General features: G+C 40.9%; 1 protein-coding gene across 1 annotated transcript in view; it reads left to right on the forward strand.

Moving 5' to 3' along the window:
• EPHA4 (EPH receptor A4) overlaps positions 1-14,844 on the forward strand; it is a 138,967-nt gene that overhangs the window by 112,717 nt on the left and 11,406 nt on the right. Inside the window, exons 10-15 of the mRNA XM_069213877.1 lie at positions 1,530-1,643; positions 2,298-2,483; positions 6,204-6,265; positions 6,686-6,895; positions 9,273-9,422; positions 12,275-12,468. Of these exons, the coding sequence (XP_069069978.1) occupies positions 1,530-1,643; positions 2,298-2,483; positions 6,204-6,265; positions 6,686-6,895; positions 9,273-9,422; positions 12,275-12,468 (916 nt within the window). The remainder of the gene's footprint in view (positions 1-1,529; positions 1,644-2,297; positions 2,484-6,203; positions 6,266-6,685; positions 6,896-9,272; positions 9,423-12,274; positions 12,469-14,844) is intronic.

The following is a 14,844-nucleotide window of genomic DNA, read 5'->3' on the forward strand; positions in this document are numbered from 1 at the left end:
AATGCAGCACTTTTTATAGCATTAATTCAATGTTATTTTTCCACATGGTAATACTGTCTTGGCAAATATTTCACCTCATTAGTAACAACTAAATATAAGAAGCAAATGAAAGATGACCAGTTAACCTTTGGGAAGAGTCTTTATATGCACTCAAACAGGTTGCCACATTTTTAGTAACTTTTGATCCGTTTGAGATAGAAACAATTTTTTTATGTAAAAAAAAAATCTAACGATTATGACCAGATGCAAATCTGTATTTATGCACAAAAACAGCAACTACAGAATCACATAATTTCCGTGTTCCTGATCATACTCAATACTGGTGGCCCTTTGCCCGCATACTCAGGGATTCTGGTTGTGGTTGTCCCTGCACTCATGCATCTTGCTTGCAAAGTTTATTTTGCTTTGTAAATTTTTGGTGTTTTAGTGGGAAGGTTGCATGTGATTTCCTGTGGGTTTAAGTGGTTTTACTGAGGAATTTAAGTGGGATGCAAAAACTAGGTGTGGTCTCTAAAAGGGGTATTTACTATGTAAATAAGGGCATGGGCTAAACATATCAGCTACATTTTTGTGGCCCCTTTGGTATGCCACCCATTCGGTTTTTCGGTGCAAGATTATGTAAAACGTGGCATATAAACAGACATTAAATAGCTGACATAGATCACCTTAATGTTTTTTACATTAATTGTTCAGAAATTGATCGGTATTATCTACTACTACAGTTAAGGACATGAATATAGGAACCCATTCCTATATTTGTATTTAATTACAAGCATGTCTGAGACCCAAAGGGACCCAGCCCACTTAAAGCCCGGGCTCCACTGACTGTCAACAGTTTACACAACCACTAAAACAAAATCAAATGACCCACGAGCATAAAATACCCATGTTGTGAGCCTTACTGAATTCTGTCAACATGGATCAATATCAAAAAGCCAAACACCCTTTGGCTCCATAGGAGACAGGACTATTGAGTATGTGTTCATAGTGGAAAGTGTTCTTTTCATTATACTGCCACCCCCTGCCGCCAGTAATATTAAAAACTATTAATGAAACACTGAGTACTGTGGTATTGTTTAAAAAAATCTTCTCAGTTTTTACTGATGACACATGGGATAATAGACACGCAGCAAGAGCTTCTTTCCTTACTTAAGTTGTGCTGATGAGGGACTTAAGAGTTCTAATTGTCTCCAGACTTCTGAACCTTTCCATGGTACATTTACTGTTTGTGTCGAGTGCCTTGTAGTAAGAGTTTAGGGCCATATGTACAAACACATTTTCCCATTGACACAGAATGGGAAAAACCCTTTGCTACATCTGGCCCTTAATGCCTTCACACAACATTAGGGTTGTTTTTTCCCTGTTTGTTTCCTTGTCCGCCCCCGCTTCAGTCACCTTGAAATTCGTATAGAACAATGGAGGTGTAGTTCATGTGTCGCTTGAGTCTTAGACTCTTTTGAATTTATGAACTTTGTGTCCAGCTGTTTTTCTTATTGAAATTAAATTGGAGAGCATGATTTTCTTTACAGGTGTGAAAACATATGTCGACCCATTTATGTATGAGGATCCCAACCAAGCAGTTCGGGAATTTGCCAAAGAAATTGATGCTTCTTGTATCAAGATTGAGAAAGTCATTGGTGTTGGTAAGTGATTGCGGCAGAATTACCACTAAGTTCTGCTATGCAATCCTGAACATCACATACATGCTGAGCTACTTCGGGGCACTTTTTTACCATAGATTGTATAATTTGATTGACATTTATTGTGCATTTCCCTGAACAGAAATCCATTTTTGAAACAAACACACAGGACCTAATGTAACCAGCAAGCATCCCTTGGGCCACTGCTTCACACCATAACCTCCTATAATGCCAAAGGCATCCTCATACTTCATCTTGTTTCCTCTTCTCTTTGTGACCTTGGTCAGCATCTCCTTGCTCATTTAGAAAAGACCTCCTGAGTTCACACCAAGTAACATTACAGTGAAAAAATAGAAACAAAGGGTGTTTAACCATCCAGTTGTCCTTTATACTGAAGCCCCTTGTCATGGAAGATAAGGCAGTGGCCAAACAGATTTCACCTCTCTTGTGATCAGGAATTTTATTTGGCTGTGAAGCGATAGTGGAATGTTTTCACTGAGAAGCTTTTGAGAGTTGAGACAGCACTTTAATGATTTCTAGCAGTGCCTACTTTTTTTCTGTAAAAGTACATGGGGGACATGTCGGCATTTTGACAGTATCTGGTAAAATAAGGGGAATCCATGCTTATGACCACAATCTGCTCCATTTGCTTTGCAGGGGAATTTGGTGAGGTCTGCAGTGGACGTTTGAAAGTGCCTGGCAAACGAGAGATCTGTGTTGCCATTAAAACCCTGAAAGCAGGATACACAGACAAGCAGAGAAGAGACTTTCTAAGCGAGGCCAGCATCATGGGCCAGTTTGATCATCCCAACATCATCCACCTAGAAGGCGTTGTCACCAAATGTAAGTCATAGTTGTTTGGTAGCGGAGTCTCCCTTATTCCAATAATAACCAGAACTTTCGTCCAGCATGTTTTCATTGTGAAGTGACAGATGGGCGTGGTGCACTGACAGCTAATAGAAGGAAATCTGTGCACTGCAGGTCATTAATCTTGTTGACAGCTGTAAATGGGTTTATGCTTTCCACTGATACCCTATCTCCTGGCAGCTTGCACAAGAGTTTGTATAAAAATGAAAACTGACGTTTATTCCGTGTATACCAAGGCATCTTGTAAGTGTGTGCTGGAGTGAGCCGATTGTCAGAGGGGAGCAACAGCAGATGGTCGCAGATTTTTAAACACTTAGCAAGGAAGTCAATATCTCCTGCTTTACGCGGAGCGCTGCTAAGAGTGAATTTTGCAAGCGATACTACACTTCTTGCAATGCAGCCAGCTCTTTTTCCTGCCGCTGTCTCCAGCATGCTGTTTTGGAAGTCCCTTCACTGCTGTTTGGAGACTCCGTTTTCACTGACACATTAAATGATCTATGGGGCCAAAATGCTGTTCCGAATCAAAATGAACTGCGCTCCGCTGTGAATGTGACTGAAAGGAAGGGAGGTGGTTCCAAATGTGCTTCGAGGTGCTGCCTTCCCGCAGTGCTTCGCTGATGGTGCTTCTGTGAAAGCCTCTGTCATGGCAGCGATCCAACCTCCTCTAGATGTAGTAACCTGGACCATCTCCAAATATTGTCGAGGGGTAATAAGTGGAATTTAGTGGCATTTAAAAAAAAACAACAACAAAAAAACGACAGAGTGAAGTTTCTTATAGTACTTTTATAGCAAAACTGTCATGTCTCTTATCATGTATTCATAATTTAAAATACTGTAGGATTTCTTTTGTTGTCAGATTTTGATATGTTCTTTGTTTTACAACCTGTTCTCAAATCATCATCTTTTCTTAAATCGAAGCGCGTCTGCTACAGCATTCTTTATGAGACATGACCGTGTAAAATTAAGTAAATCAATCTTCGGCCCATTTGAAAACTGTGACCATGTGGTGGTGGTTACATATTGCTGTAACTGGTTGAGATGCAGAAATATGCATCTCTAATTTCTCAGAGAATTTATTATCTGAGCAATATTTCTCTTTGTTTTATAAACACTTAGCCTGTGGCACATCTCCAGAAAACAAATTTGGAAAAAATTATACTTCACAAACACAAGATTTGTACTACCAGATGATTGAAGATAAATGAAAACAAACAAAAAAACAGATTGTCAGGCAAAGAAGAAGAAAAGGGTGTATATGTTGAGTTACCTTTCAGAAAGTTTGAACAGCGCAGAAAATGCATTAGCTTGAGGAAATGAGAAAAGCTAGGAAGAAAAAAAGATTCTAAAGAAGAAAATGAATTACCAAGAAGTAGAAAAAATATCGTACTTTTGCCTGTGGATAGCTTTTTGCTACCCCTTGTCGAGCCTCAGTGTGCTCGACAGCTACGTCTGTAATGAATGGATGGGAAAATGCGTTGACAGTAGACACATCAATTAGTGTTGAGTTTTGTTGTCATAGGTAAGGCCTGGATAGTGGGCAGCACACTTGGCAAAGCAGCACGCACCTGAGGTTTATACTTAAGTGTGTAAGTAAAGGAGTTTGAGAATAGGATTGCAAGCAGCATATACAAACCTCCCCATGATAGCAGTGTGTGCTCATTTGAGCCCAGAACTCGGGAAATCTCAGATCTCTATTTCTCTTCTGAGTTCTCAATGGTTGTTGATGATCCTTTTCCTCTTTTGGGCGTGTGTGTCAGTATTGAGAAGTAGCTTCCACATAGCCGAGTTTTTTTTAATAAGGAAGGAAATTGTCATGCTTAGGGCTCTTCGTGACCTAAGGTTTATCCTTAGGTTGTATGACCTCATCCTGAATTGTAAGAATTAACACAACTTCGAATCAACAGATTACTGATATACAACGCCACCAACGTCCAAAAGCTGAAAAATCTTATTGAAAAATGTTGCTTAAAAAAGTTGCAAAAGGTAGGTTTCACGAGGAATAAACCTGCAAAACCTACACATTTAACAGAGATTTGCCCATGCAAAATTAGATTTGCAGAAGTATGAAAATCTTGGCCACAAGCACCTTATTTTTTTTCTTCAATCATGTATATTTTTACCTACTTATTTTTTTATTTTTGGCATAATTGCCTTTTCAGTGCTTCTTAATGTTTCCTTAAATCGGAGTCACTCATTATTTTTAGGATTGATCTGAAACTTCCAAGAGAAGTCAAACGTTTTGAAATAGTAGCCTTGCATCTCTTACAGAACTATAAAATAACACTTAAATTACCAGTTACTGGTGCAGAGGTAGACTGGACTCGGTGACTCCTTTAGTAAGTGTTTTGGAGTCCTTCCTTCCACTCCTTCAATCAGTGTCTTTGTTATCATTTGTTTCTTTTTAGAAAAAATAACTTTCAATCGGATTTCTAGTGGTCTGTCTGCTTTGAGGAAAATCTAAGTAAAATTTTATGGTTAAAAATACAACACATATGTACATTGCAAATATATTAAGTAAAATAAAAGAAAAATATTTATAGATCATTTTTAATCTGCAGACTCTGAACAAGAACTTCTTAAAATGCCATCTTGTAGGCATGTCTTTGTCTTTAGTTTAGGTAGCACCACCTTTAGTTAAAAAAAAAATCTTGCTGTACCCATCGCCTCTAAAATAAATACTTTTGGAAATATTCTCATGGAAGATTTCCAAAATGTGGCTGTTCCTTGTCTGCTGCGACGCAGATACTGGGCACTAATACAGAAAAATTAGACCCTAGCTTTGTTTCAGAAAATGATAAAAATGACCTGGAAAATGTATGTTTTTGATTATCGAGTGTGACAGCGAGTTCGAAATGGTGTTATTTATGTACTGCTTGGCTTACTGTGGGATGAGCGAGTGATGTTCCATGGTATGGTGCACGGAACCCCACAATTTTTTGGGGTTGAGGAAATAAGGCATCAGCTTTGTTTAATTTTAAGGTCATGAAAATGTTTTATTTTCTGCTAACCACAGTGTTATTGAAAATCGGATAGCGGGTCTCACCAACGGAAAGTAAATTACCTATAAAGTATCTGATTGCATTAAATGTTAATTATTCCCCCTGTTATGTTGCTGTTTGCAAATGTAATCCTAATAATCAGTTTGTGGTTAAATCTCAAGTCTGTATGAGAACGGTGCTAGTCTGCTGTACTGTTTGGAGAACTAAAGGACTGAACCCGAGTAGTAATCTCTTTTAAATTCGTTGGTAATCTAACCATAATTTAGTTATCTGTTGTCTGCTCCCAAGAGCTCCACAATGCCTATCACAGTTCTGAATCTTAAATAGTTATATTTAACAGAATTTGCTTGTGGTTAAACTGGCTGGTGTCAAAAGACCCTGCATTGCACTGGTCTCGCTTCTCTCTTTCTCTAGAAAGCATTTATCCATGTCTGCTTTCTCAGGAGACCCTCAACCATTTTTCAGATGACCTTGTACACAAGTCAATCAAGAGGTTAATCTTCCAGATGGAATCTGAAGTTGTCCTTAAATATTTAATTTCCAGTTCTCTACAGCTGAGGCTCCACCATGGTGTGTGTAATTAAATTAAATGGTTCAAGACAGATGTCTTCTGTGATAAAATTAGGTGCAGTCTATTTTTTGACTCATTAATGGTGTCACAGCTAGTAATTGTGTTTTTTCCCCCTGAAAACTCCAGGTAAACCCGTAATGATCATAACCGAGTACATGGAGAATGGCTCCTTGGATGCGTTCCTCAGGGTAGGTGAACACTCAATAAATATGTGTATGTCAGATCCCCGGCACCCCCTCCCGATTACTTGTTTTATTCCATGTCGTCCAAATATATAAAGTTTCTTTTAAAGCACACATGCATGACTTCAGCTGTTGGAAGAAGTATAATATAATGCAATTCTTCTGCGCTCGGGGACGTGTGATTTATGCAATCCATTCTGAGCACCTTGTAATGTCGCAGTCTTATTAAAATTGAATGAATCCCATATATCACAGGAAGCCACAGTTCGGTTCTGAGCACATACCGTAGCCATGAGTTATTGCTTCTGGTTGGAAAGGTTGGGGGAACGACAGCGAATTTCATTTTAGAAAAGCAATGGATGGTGAAGAGATTCAGGTGCATTCTGAGCTAAAAGCCACTTTTCCTTTCCGTTCTCTTCTCCGCAGAAGAATGACGCCAGATTTACGGTAATCCAGCTGGTGGGAATGCTGCGAGGCATTGGCTCGGGAATGAAGTACCTGTCTGACATGAGCTACGTGCACCGTGATCTAGCTGCCCGCAACATTCTGGTCAACAGCAACCTGGTTTGCAAGGTGTCCGATTTTGGGATGTCCCGCGTGCTCGAAGATGACCCCGAAGCGGCATATACCACCAGGGTAGGTATACAAAGAACCTCTTGCTGAGAGCATTCACGGCAAAATGATGCTCGTCTGTTCCAGATCCTACATAGGGAAATGCAATATATGATTAATAAAGAAAAATGACCAAGCCACTGTGCTGTCCATTCTCCACCCATCACGTCACATCCTTTTTTAATAAGTTGCTTAAAATATAATTTTATTACAATGTAATGAAATTGAATACGCCATGTCGTATGATTTTAGAAGGAATCTGAGTCATAACTTTTTTAATGGACTCATATTGTTAAGGTACAAAATGCTAATTAATTCATTAATTCATTCCATCACGTCACATGTCACTGAAGTGTTTTGCTTTTAAAATGTATGTTCTCCATGGTCGTGTGTGCCAGCAAATGCGGATTGTTACGTTGTCAGAATGTCAAAAGCAGTTTTAATTTAAGAATAATTTCTAGGGGTCTGGGAATGGTCCACATCCTTAACTGTAGGCCTCGAGAAAAGAAATGGAGAGATGCCACTCAGAGGCGCCGCTCTTCCCGTAAACGTGCATTAGTGGCCCCGCTGTATCTCGCAGGTGCGTTTAGATGGCAGGAGGGCACATTGAAGTCAACTGGGGCATCCAGCAGGAGTCTGAAGAGCACTAGCCTCCCTCGGGGGCAAACGCCTAGCCTCAGATGTCTTTCCGCCACATAGCACAAACATTGTCAGGTTAGCAAAGTCACCAGCATGAAGCCTTTGTAGAGCAGAAACCCTTCTGATGGAGGTACTCAACGAATATTGGCCTCCGTCATTATTTAAAGCTATGAACAGTTCATCTACCCTCTGCACGTTACCCCACCAGCCTGCAAGTGGAAGCAGCATTTCAGTGACCTAATAGTGTAAAACTGAATGGTAAATGGTCATTTCAAAGACATCATCAACGTCTAAAGAATGCCTCTCTGCGTACATTATAAATCAAAAGCACTCACAGTGATGGTAAGCTTTACGTGGCCAAAAAAATACATCACTTGCTATTCAATTACCCTTAGATCATTAAGAACGTAAGAACTCCCCTTACTCTGTTGTTCATTCGTGTTTCGGCAAATGGCGCGTTTATGCATGTGAGGCAAATGAATGTCAACGGCAGAAACTTCAGAAAGTTACTACAAAGAATGTCTACAAATATGTTTTTTGTTTTACCTTTGTGCTGTTTCAGGCGTTAACATTGTTTTGCCTCACATGAGTAAACCCGCCACTCGCCAAAATTCCAGCCACAGGCGCCCGCTGCTAATTCTGCTTTAATAAACTCTTAAAAGTTGCTCATTTTGTGCACAAAGGAGTGCTGAGCAAAGGGCGCCAGGAGGGGATGGAATCCGTTTGAGTCACTTCGGCATTAAACACTCTCTCAATTCAAACATAAAGTCCCTACTCTGTCTTCTCCCCTCCTCCCTGGGAGGGGCCAGCCATCGGAAACACATTATTCATCGCCATAAATACCTGAATGCCCCTTGGCACAGTCGTCCCGAAGTGATATGAGATTAGATAAACATCAAAGTAGCTGCTTCTAAGATGGCAACAAGCTTGGGTGCTGCCTGCTCCAGCCCGGGCTGTAGCTGCCGAGGAGCCTCGGCCTCGAGTGAAGGCTCTCGGCGGACATCTTGTTCCAGGAGAGCCTCTTTCCGCCCCCAACACACTTCCGCGGTGCTGCAGGCAGCCCGCAGGCGGACTAACGTCCACACCTTTTCCCTGGTATTTATGACCTTCAGGTGCATCTTTTCTAGGTGTGGGACTTATCTATTGCAGGAGAAGAAAAGCAAGCACAAAGGAGCAGCCATTACCTGTCCAGTTTGTTTCAGAACCCAATGTTTATGGCATTGCCTTCGTGGGGCCGGATTGGCAGGTCCCAGAAGCTAAGCATGACAATAATCAAGGTATTGCATAGGAAGCATGAAGTTATTTGTTTAACACACACAGCCTATGGGCACTTCCCATGCTTCTCATCCAGAGAGGAGAAAATACATTTGGCAATTTACTGGTTCACATCACTATGACTAAAGGAAACAGATGGGTAACAGTACTCTGCTCTGTGAGTGAATTGGGCATGACAAGTCCATGATACACTGTTACAAAACTCCTCCCACGGTGGGGTTATTTGTTAAATTTTCGTAGCTGGCTTTTGAAGGGATAAAAGCAAAATGCAGAGTAACTGAGATGTTAGCGAGACAAGCAGGACCTATCCAGATGTCTAAAATCAAACAGCCATCTTGATTTTTCAACCGTGGAGGCATAAGCAGATGAGTGCGTTTGAAGATTTGCAAGGCTAAATCTGAAACGAGTTTGTGAAATGAAATGTGTATCTGCCAAGATTGAGGTAACCCTCTCTTGTAATGCATGAATTATTTGTTTCTTTTCCAAGGGCGGCAAGATTCCGATCAGGTGGACTGCGCCAGAAGCCATCGCCTACCGCAAATTCACGTCTGCCAGTGACGCCTGGAGCTACGGCATTGTGATGTGGGAAGTGATGTCATACGGCGAGAGGCCATATTGGGACATGTCTAATCAGGATGTAAGTTTAAATTACATTGGAATTTTTTTCTCCATATTTCCGTTAACTGTTAAGATTTTGTGGTGTATCTGAGTTTCATAATCTGCCTGCTTTGCTCGGATTTTTATTTTTTTTATTTTTATGTATGGAATCGGAAACAATGAATGTGTTCTTTATAAGGAATTACAAATTTATTCTGATAATGACAGAAGTGCATCAATTATTTTTATAAACATTTTGCAAATTATTGTACATTAAAAAGTGTTCTTTCTGTTTCTGAGATTGGCTTCCTTGGGCCAACCATTGCTAAAAATGCTTTTGAGCGGCCTGTACCTCTTTAGAAATGATTGATAGTTAAATATTTTTGACTTGAAAAAACACTTATTATACTTGCATCGAACCTGCAGAGAGCCAGCTCCATCACTGAGGTGGAACACCAGTCTATTTCGCTCTCTTTGTTCTCTACTCACAGAGTAGGGGTTGTGGAAGAAGCTCCACTCCCTGTCTTGTTGACTGACAGTCATTCCTCGTGCAATATTTAAGATGCCTAAATCTGGCTTTGCTACCACTATCTTATTAGAAGTGATTATATCCTATGACACTGATAAAAAGGTGGGCAGGGTATCCGGATATCTGTCACACTCCTGAGGGAGTAACGCGGCCACCAGACTCTAAATCAGGTCCTTGGTCTTTATCTGCCATTGTTAGCACTCCACCTCAGTTTGTCAAAAGGGCCCACGATCTGCCGGTTGTCAGAAATCTGAAAGAGTCTATGAAAAAAGCTCGTCAGCTCTCCCACGTACATCTGGTCCTCCACTTTGCCTTTCTGTCCTTCCTAGCAACCCCTGCAGGATGTCTTACCTCCAAAGAAGGTAATTTTTCTCTTGCAGACTGGCAGCTTTAAAACCCTCTTACTACTACCAGTAACCAAAATGAATATGCAGAAAAGTTAGTCCCTTGTATGCTGTTCTAATTTTAACTAATGGGGATGTGACCTGGAGGGGTGAAAAACTCTGAACCTACTGGAAATGTAAGGTGCCTTACTCACTCTGAAAAACCCTAAAGCAATTTAGTAATTTAAAAAACAATGGCTCCTGTCTCACAGATACAGCCTGCGGTCCCCCAGATAAACCTGCCTTGGGGAGAGGAGAGCATTCATTTTTTTGTCTTCTTCATTCACATCATTTTTTCCCCGTACACCGAAGTGCAAATGTGCGACACAAGGAGAATATGAATTTTGTGTTATGCTGCACATGTTAAAGCCTTTGCGGTGAAGACTGTCTCAAGATGAAATGGTTTAATGCTTGAACAACTGTAATTATAACTCAAGTCAATAGATAACTGTCCCTTGAGGACCCTTAGACGAAAGATTTACTAAATGACCCCCCTTAAATTATTCATATCCCCTTAACTGTACCATCTGGGCTGCTTCATTCGATTCCACGAGGGAGTACACGCTCTCACTGTCATTTCTGAAGAGCCTCTTACAGTTAGACGAATCAATTATGATCGAGGGCTAATAAGAGATAGAACAGAACATGCATTCAAGTTAAAGTGGCTCCTTCCTAGATCATAATTTCCTTTGTTATAAGATTCTGTAAAGACAACTCTCCTTTCAGGCAAATGCAGTGGAATGATAAAGAAATCTCCTTCGTGCTGAGATCAGAAGGAACGACAGGTTCCTGAATTATAACAAATATCTCTTTAATATTTTACAGACTCTGCTGGGCTTTATGTGTATTGGAACCCATCCAAACATGTGTACATGTGGAAGTCATTTAATCCCCCTTTTCCAGGATTTACATTTAATTTCCTGCTGAGATAGAATGCCTCATTTGGCATCTTGCCTTCTTGTCCTGCTGTGTCAATAGGAAGTCATCCAGGCTTGTACACCAGAGCCAGGTGCAACCAGAAATATTGAGCACGTTCCCTTAGTGTGTGTTTTCAGAGGCCTCTCTCCCCTGAATTAAGGTAGAACAGAACATCAATTACTCAATGGCAACCAGCAAGGGGTCTGCATAGGCAGAGCACTGTACAATGTCTCAGGGTCATGTCAACTCTTTTCTGGGAGGGACTATTTAAACGTCGGTTTAGGATTTTTCAAACTAGACATCTAATCCCCTGACATGGCCTGAAGGTTAGAACAAAATTTTGCTATATTTTGTAATGTCATATATTGCATACATTTCTCTTGAATAAGAGATCTCTGTGGTCATTGTGTTAACTCAGAAGCATTAGATTGCTTGAATAGAAGTCATCAGAGCCTGGCAAGAGAGCTCACTGGGTTAAATGCCTTTGTATCAGGCTATAAATTGATCCTTCTAAGTTCAATTAAATGAGTATTAGGTAAAGCTGTAAAAATAACGCCACTTATTAATGTGTTGCGAAAAAAATGACTTTTGGCATTGTTTCACAACGCAGGGTTACTAACACCCTAACTGTTAACCAGAGTGCATTTTTTAGACAAGGACTCATTTTCCGAAGCAAATAATTATGTTTGTATTTTGCATTTATACGTGCAAGTCCTTGGTGCAATATAAGGTGTATTACTTATACTACCTCTGCTTTTTGATTGACAGTTAAAAAATGTGAATGGCGGTGTAAGTAATATTTACTACTCTGGTAGTGACTGCAATAGCCACATTAGAAAATAACCATGGAGTATATATGCCCTGACTGTGCAGAGCACACAGCAATCTGCTCTTTCATGCTGCAATATGGTACTTGCCTTTTAACCAAAATGAAAACATTAATATGTTTATCTTCGGCCTCACATTGTAAACGCTTTCTTCTGACAACGCTTAGATTATTTTCGAGTCCCTCATACAGAGTACAACAAATTGTTAACCCTCTGCGTTTGTTCTCCTTTATAGGTCATCAAAGCCATTGAAGAAGGCTACCGGTTACCTCCTCCCATGGACTGCCCCATTTCCCTCCATCAGCTTATGCTCGACTGTTGGCAGAAAGAGCGCAGCGACAGGCCGAAATTCGGACAGATTGTTAACATGCTGGACAAGCTCATCCGCAACCCCAACAGTTTGAAGAGGACAGGTCTCGAGGGCCCCAGGTTAGTTATTCTTTGCTCGCGTTGATGCAGGAGATGAAGAATCAGAGGCAACAGACACGCCACAATTCCATCTCCTCTTCTCGACACATATTGCAGCATGCGTCACAGCACTGGCGAGACCGAACAGATTCTCTTCTCGGCACATGTTGCGATTTCTTCCCATGAGGGTGACTCATCTGAAAACCCAGTTGGAGTGAGAAGTTTGCAATTTTCAGGAAACAGCTTTCCTAAATTATTGCCGATGCTCCTGTGTCATTTGTGGCACTTTGAATCTCTCTTGTTACTATATATTGAACTGAGATAAAATTACCTGAGTGTACAGTGTATTTTTTAAGTATGCTCTAATTTCTATTTGTTAATATTAGTTTCATGTCTAGTATGTCTGTAGGGCACACAAATGGGTCCAGTTCCTCTTCTTATATTGATGATGGGTGTTTCTACATATGATATTGGCGACTATATGCTAATGTGTTGTATCTGTAATGCAGATTGCATCCTAAAAAGCGTTCCTATTTTTTTGACTAACACTCACATCAATAATGCCCATTCGAGGCATTTCTCGGCATCCTGTTATAGAAGGTGTGTGTATGTACATGCCTATGTCCAGGTTTAAAGATATAGAGCCTTATTTAAAGATGGGTGGATGCAGATAATTATTACGAGCGCTTTGATGTCAGCAGCGTGCTAAATACAGCAGATGGGACATCCACCTCTTTTTGGCAGCTGCCCTGCCTCTTCCAGCTCTAAACAAATAACTTAGTGTTGTGCTGGACCATTAGGTGTCCTGGCAGACAGAACACTTACAAACATTATCTGCAAGTTTTCAGGCTAAGGCTAAACAAATATTATTGCAATGATGGCCTGAGCATATGCAGCCTAATCCAACCCTGCTCCAGGATAGCTTGACACTCTGCACTTTCCTCTCACACACAGACTCAGAGCAGTTATTAAACAGATAGCTGTTGCTGGGGACAGGCCAACATCCCTGTGCAGACTGTTATTCTTTTCAACTAGCATATCCCTCAGTGACTATTGCTCATTGCTTACACTGTATAGACAGGTTATTAGCTCTCTGGGGCATATCTAATCACGTTTCTCCAGATTGCTCTTAATTGCAGTTGCGGTCTGGTGGGTGTTTCCATCCGCGTGGGTTCAATTCTTTGCAAAGCAGAAAGTCAGAGCGCTAACTGTTTAATAATTTACAGTCAAATCCCGTGGAGCATCACTCACTCAAAATCATGTGTATCCATGCCCGATAGTTTTGAGAAATCTCAAGGCACAAAGAATGTGCTGGAGTATATGGCTAGTGGAAGACCATAGTCAGGGTTCAGCTAAAGTAATTAATGAAGCCAGAAACAGCAGCAAGGCTGTTCCCGTGGATTCCACACTCTGATCATAGAATGTTGCCAAATGTGACCCCCTGCTTCGTGGCTTAATTGGATTTTGTTTACCTATGTGCCTGATTTTATCCATTTAATGAAGTGCGGAAAGTAGAGTTAAGATTGATTATGGGCTCTTGAATCATAATTTTTAAAACAAAACCAACAGGTCTCCAGTGAAATCCTGAACTTCAGGTATCGCTTGGAAAATCACATCATTGCTCAGTCAAGGGCTGTTAACCAAAGAGCAGCCTTTACACCCTGCAAAGCAACATACCACCAACAGAGGGCATTAGGCAGTGCGTGAGAGAAAGAGGAAGATTACAGAATAATTTCAGAGTCCAGAGTTAAGGTACCAAATAAAAAGACGCATTGCTGGATCATAGGCTTTAAAAATACCTCCAACTGACAGTTAACCAACCAGAAAGATAAAATGCAGCATAATGTAGTCTAAACTGTTGACCTTGCAGTGCTGAAAGCAAGCCGGATGATTTACCACCATCCAACTGAGGTAAAACAAGGATGTTATTAACCATAAAGACGTTAGAAAAAGACAAGAAAGGGAACCAGATAGTCTAAAATCATTCTCTTCTATCAATCAATCAATCAGTTCATTTGTAGAGCAAGCACTGAGGGTCTCTGGGCGCTTTGGTTCTTTGTCTCCATTGAAAAACCATGTCTTGACCTTTTCCGGAACTCTGTCAGGGTTGGTGTGCTCGGAGATGTAGCGGAAGGGAGTTCCAGGTCTTGGCAGCAGTGTAGGTGAAAGATCGGCCTCTGGTGCGGCATTGGCAGATGAAGGTTGTGTGCGAGGGCCAGTGTGGCGGAGCGAAGGTGTCTTCTGGGCTTGTGAAAGTTTTAGCAGTGGTTGATATAGGATGGTCCTTGTTAATGTAATGCTTTGTTAGACATCTGTGAGGGTTTTGAACAGGCATCTCTTTCGGATGGGGAGCTAGTGGTGATGTCTGAGGTGGGGGGTGATGTCAGTCCTTTTCGG

The sequence above is a fragment of the Pleurodeles waltl genome, chromosome 11 (genome assembly GCF_031143425.1).
Source record: "Pleurodeles waltl isolate 20211129_DDA chromosome 11, aPleWal1.hap1.20221129, whole genome shotgun sequence".
In the NCBI taxonomy this organism is placed as follows: Eukaryota; Metazoa; Chordata; class Amphibia; order Caudata; family Salamandridae; genus Pleurodeles; species Pleurodeles waltl.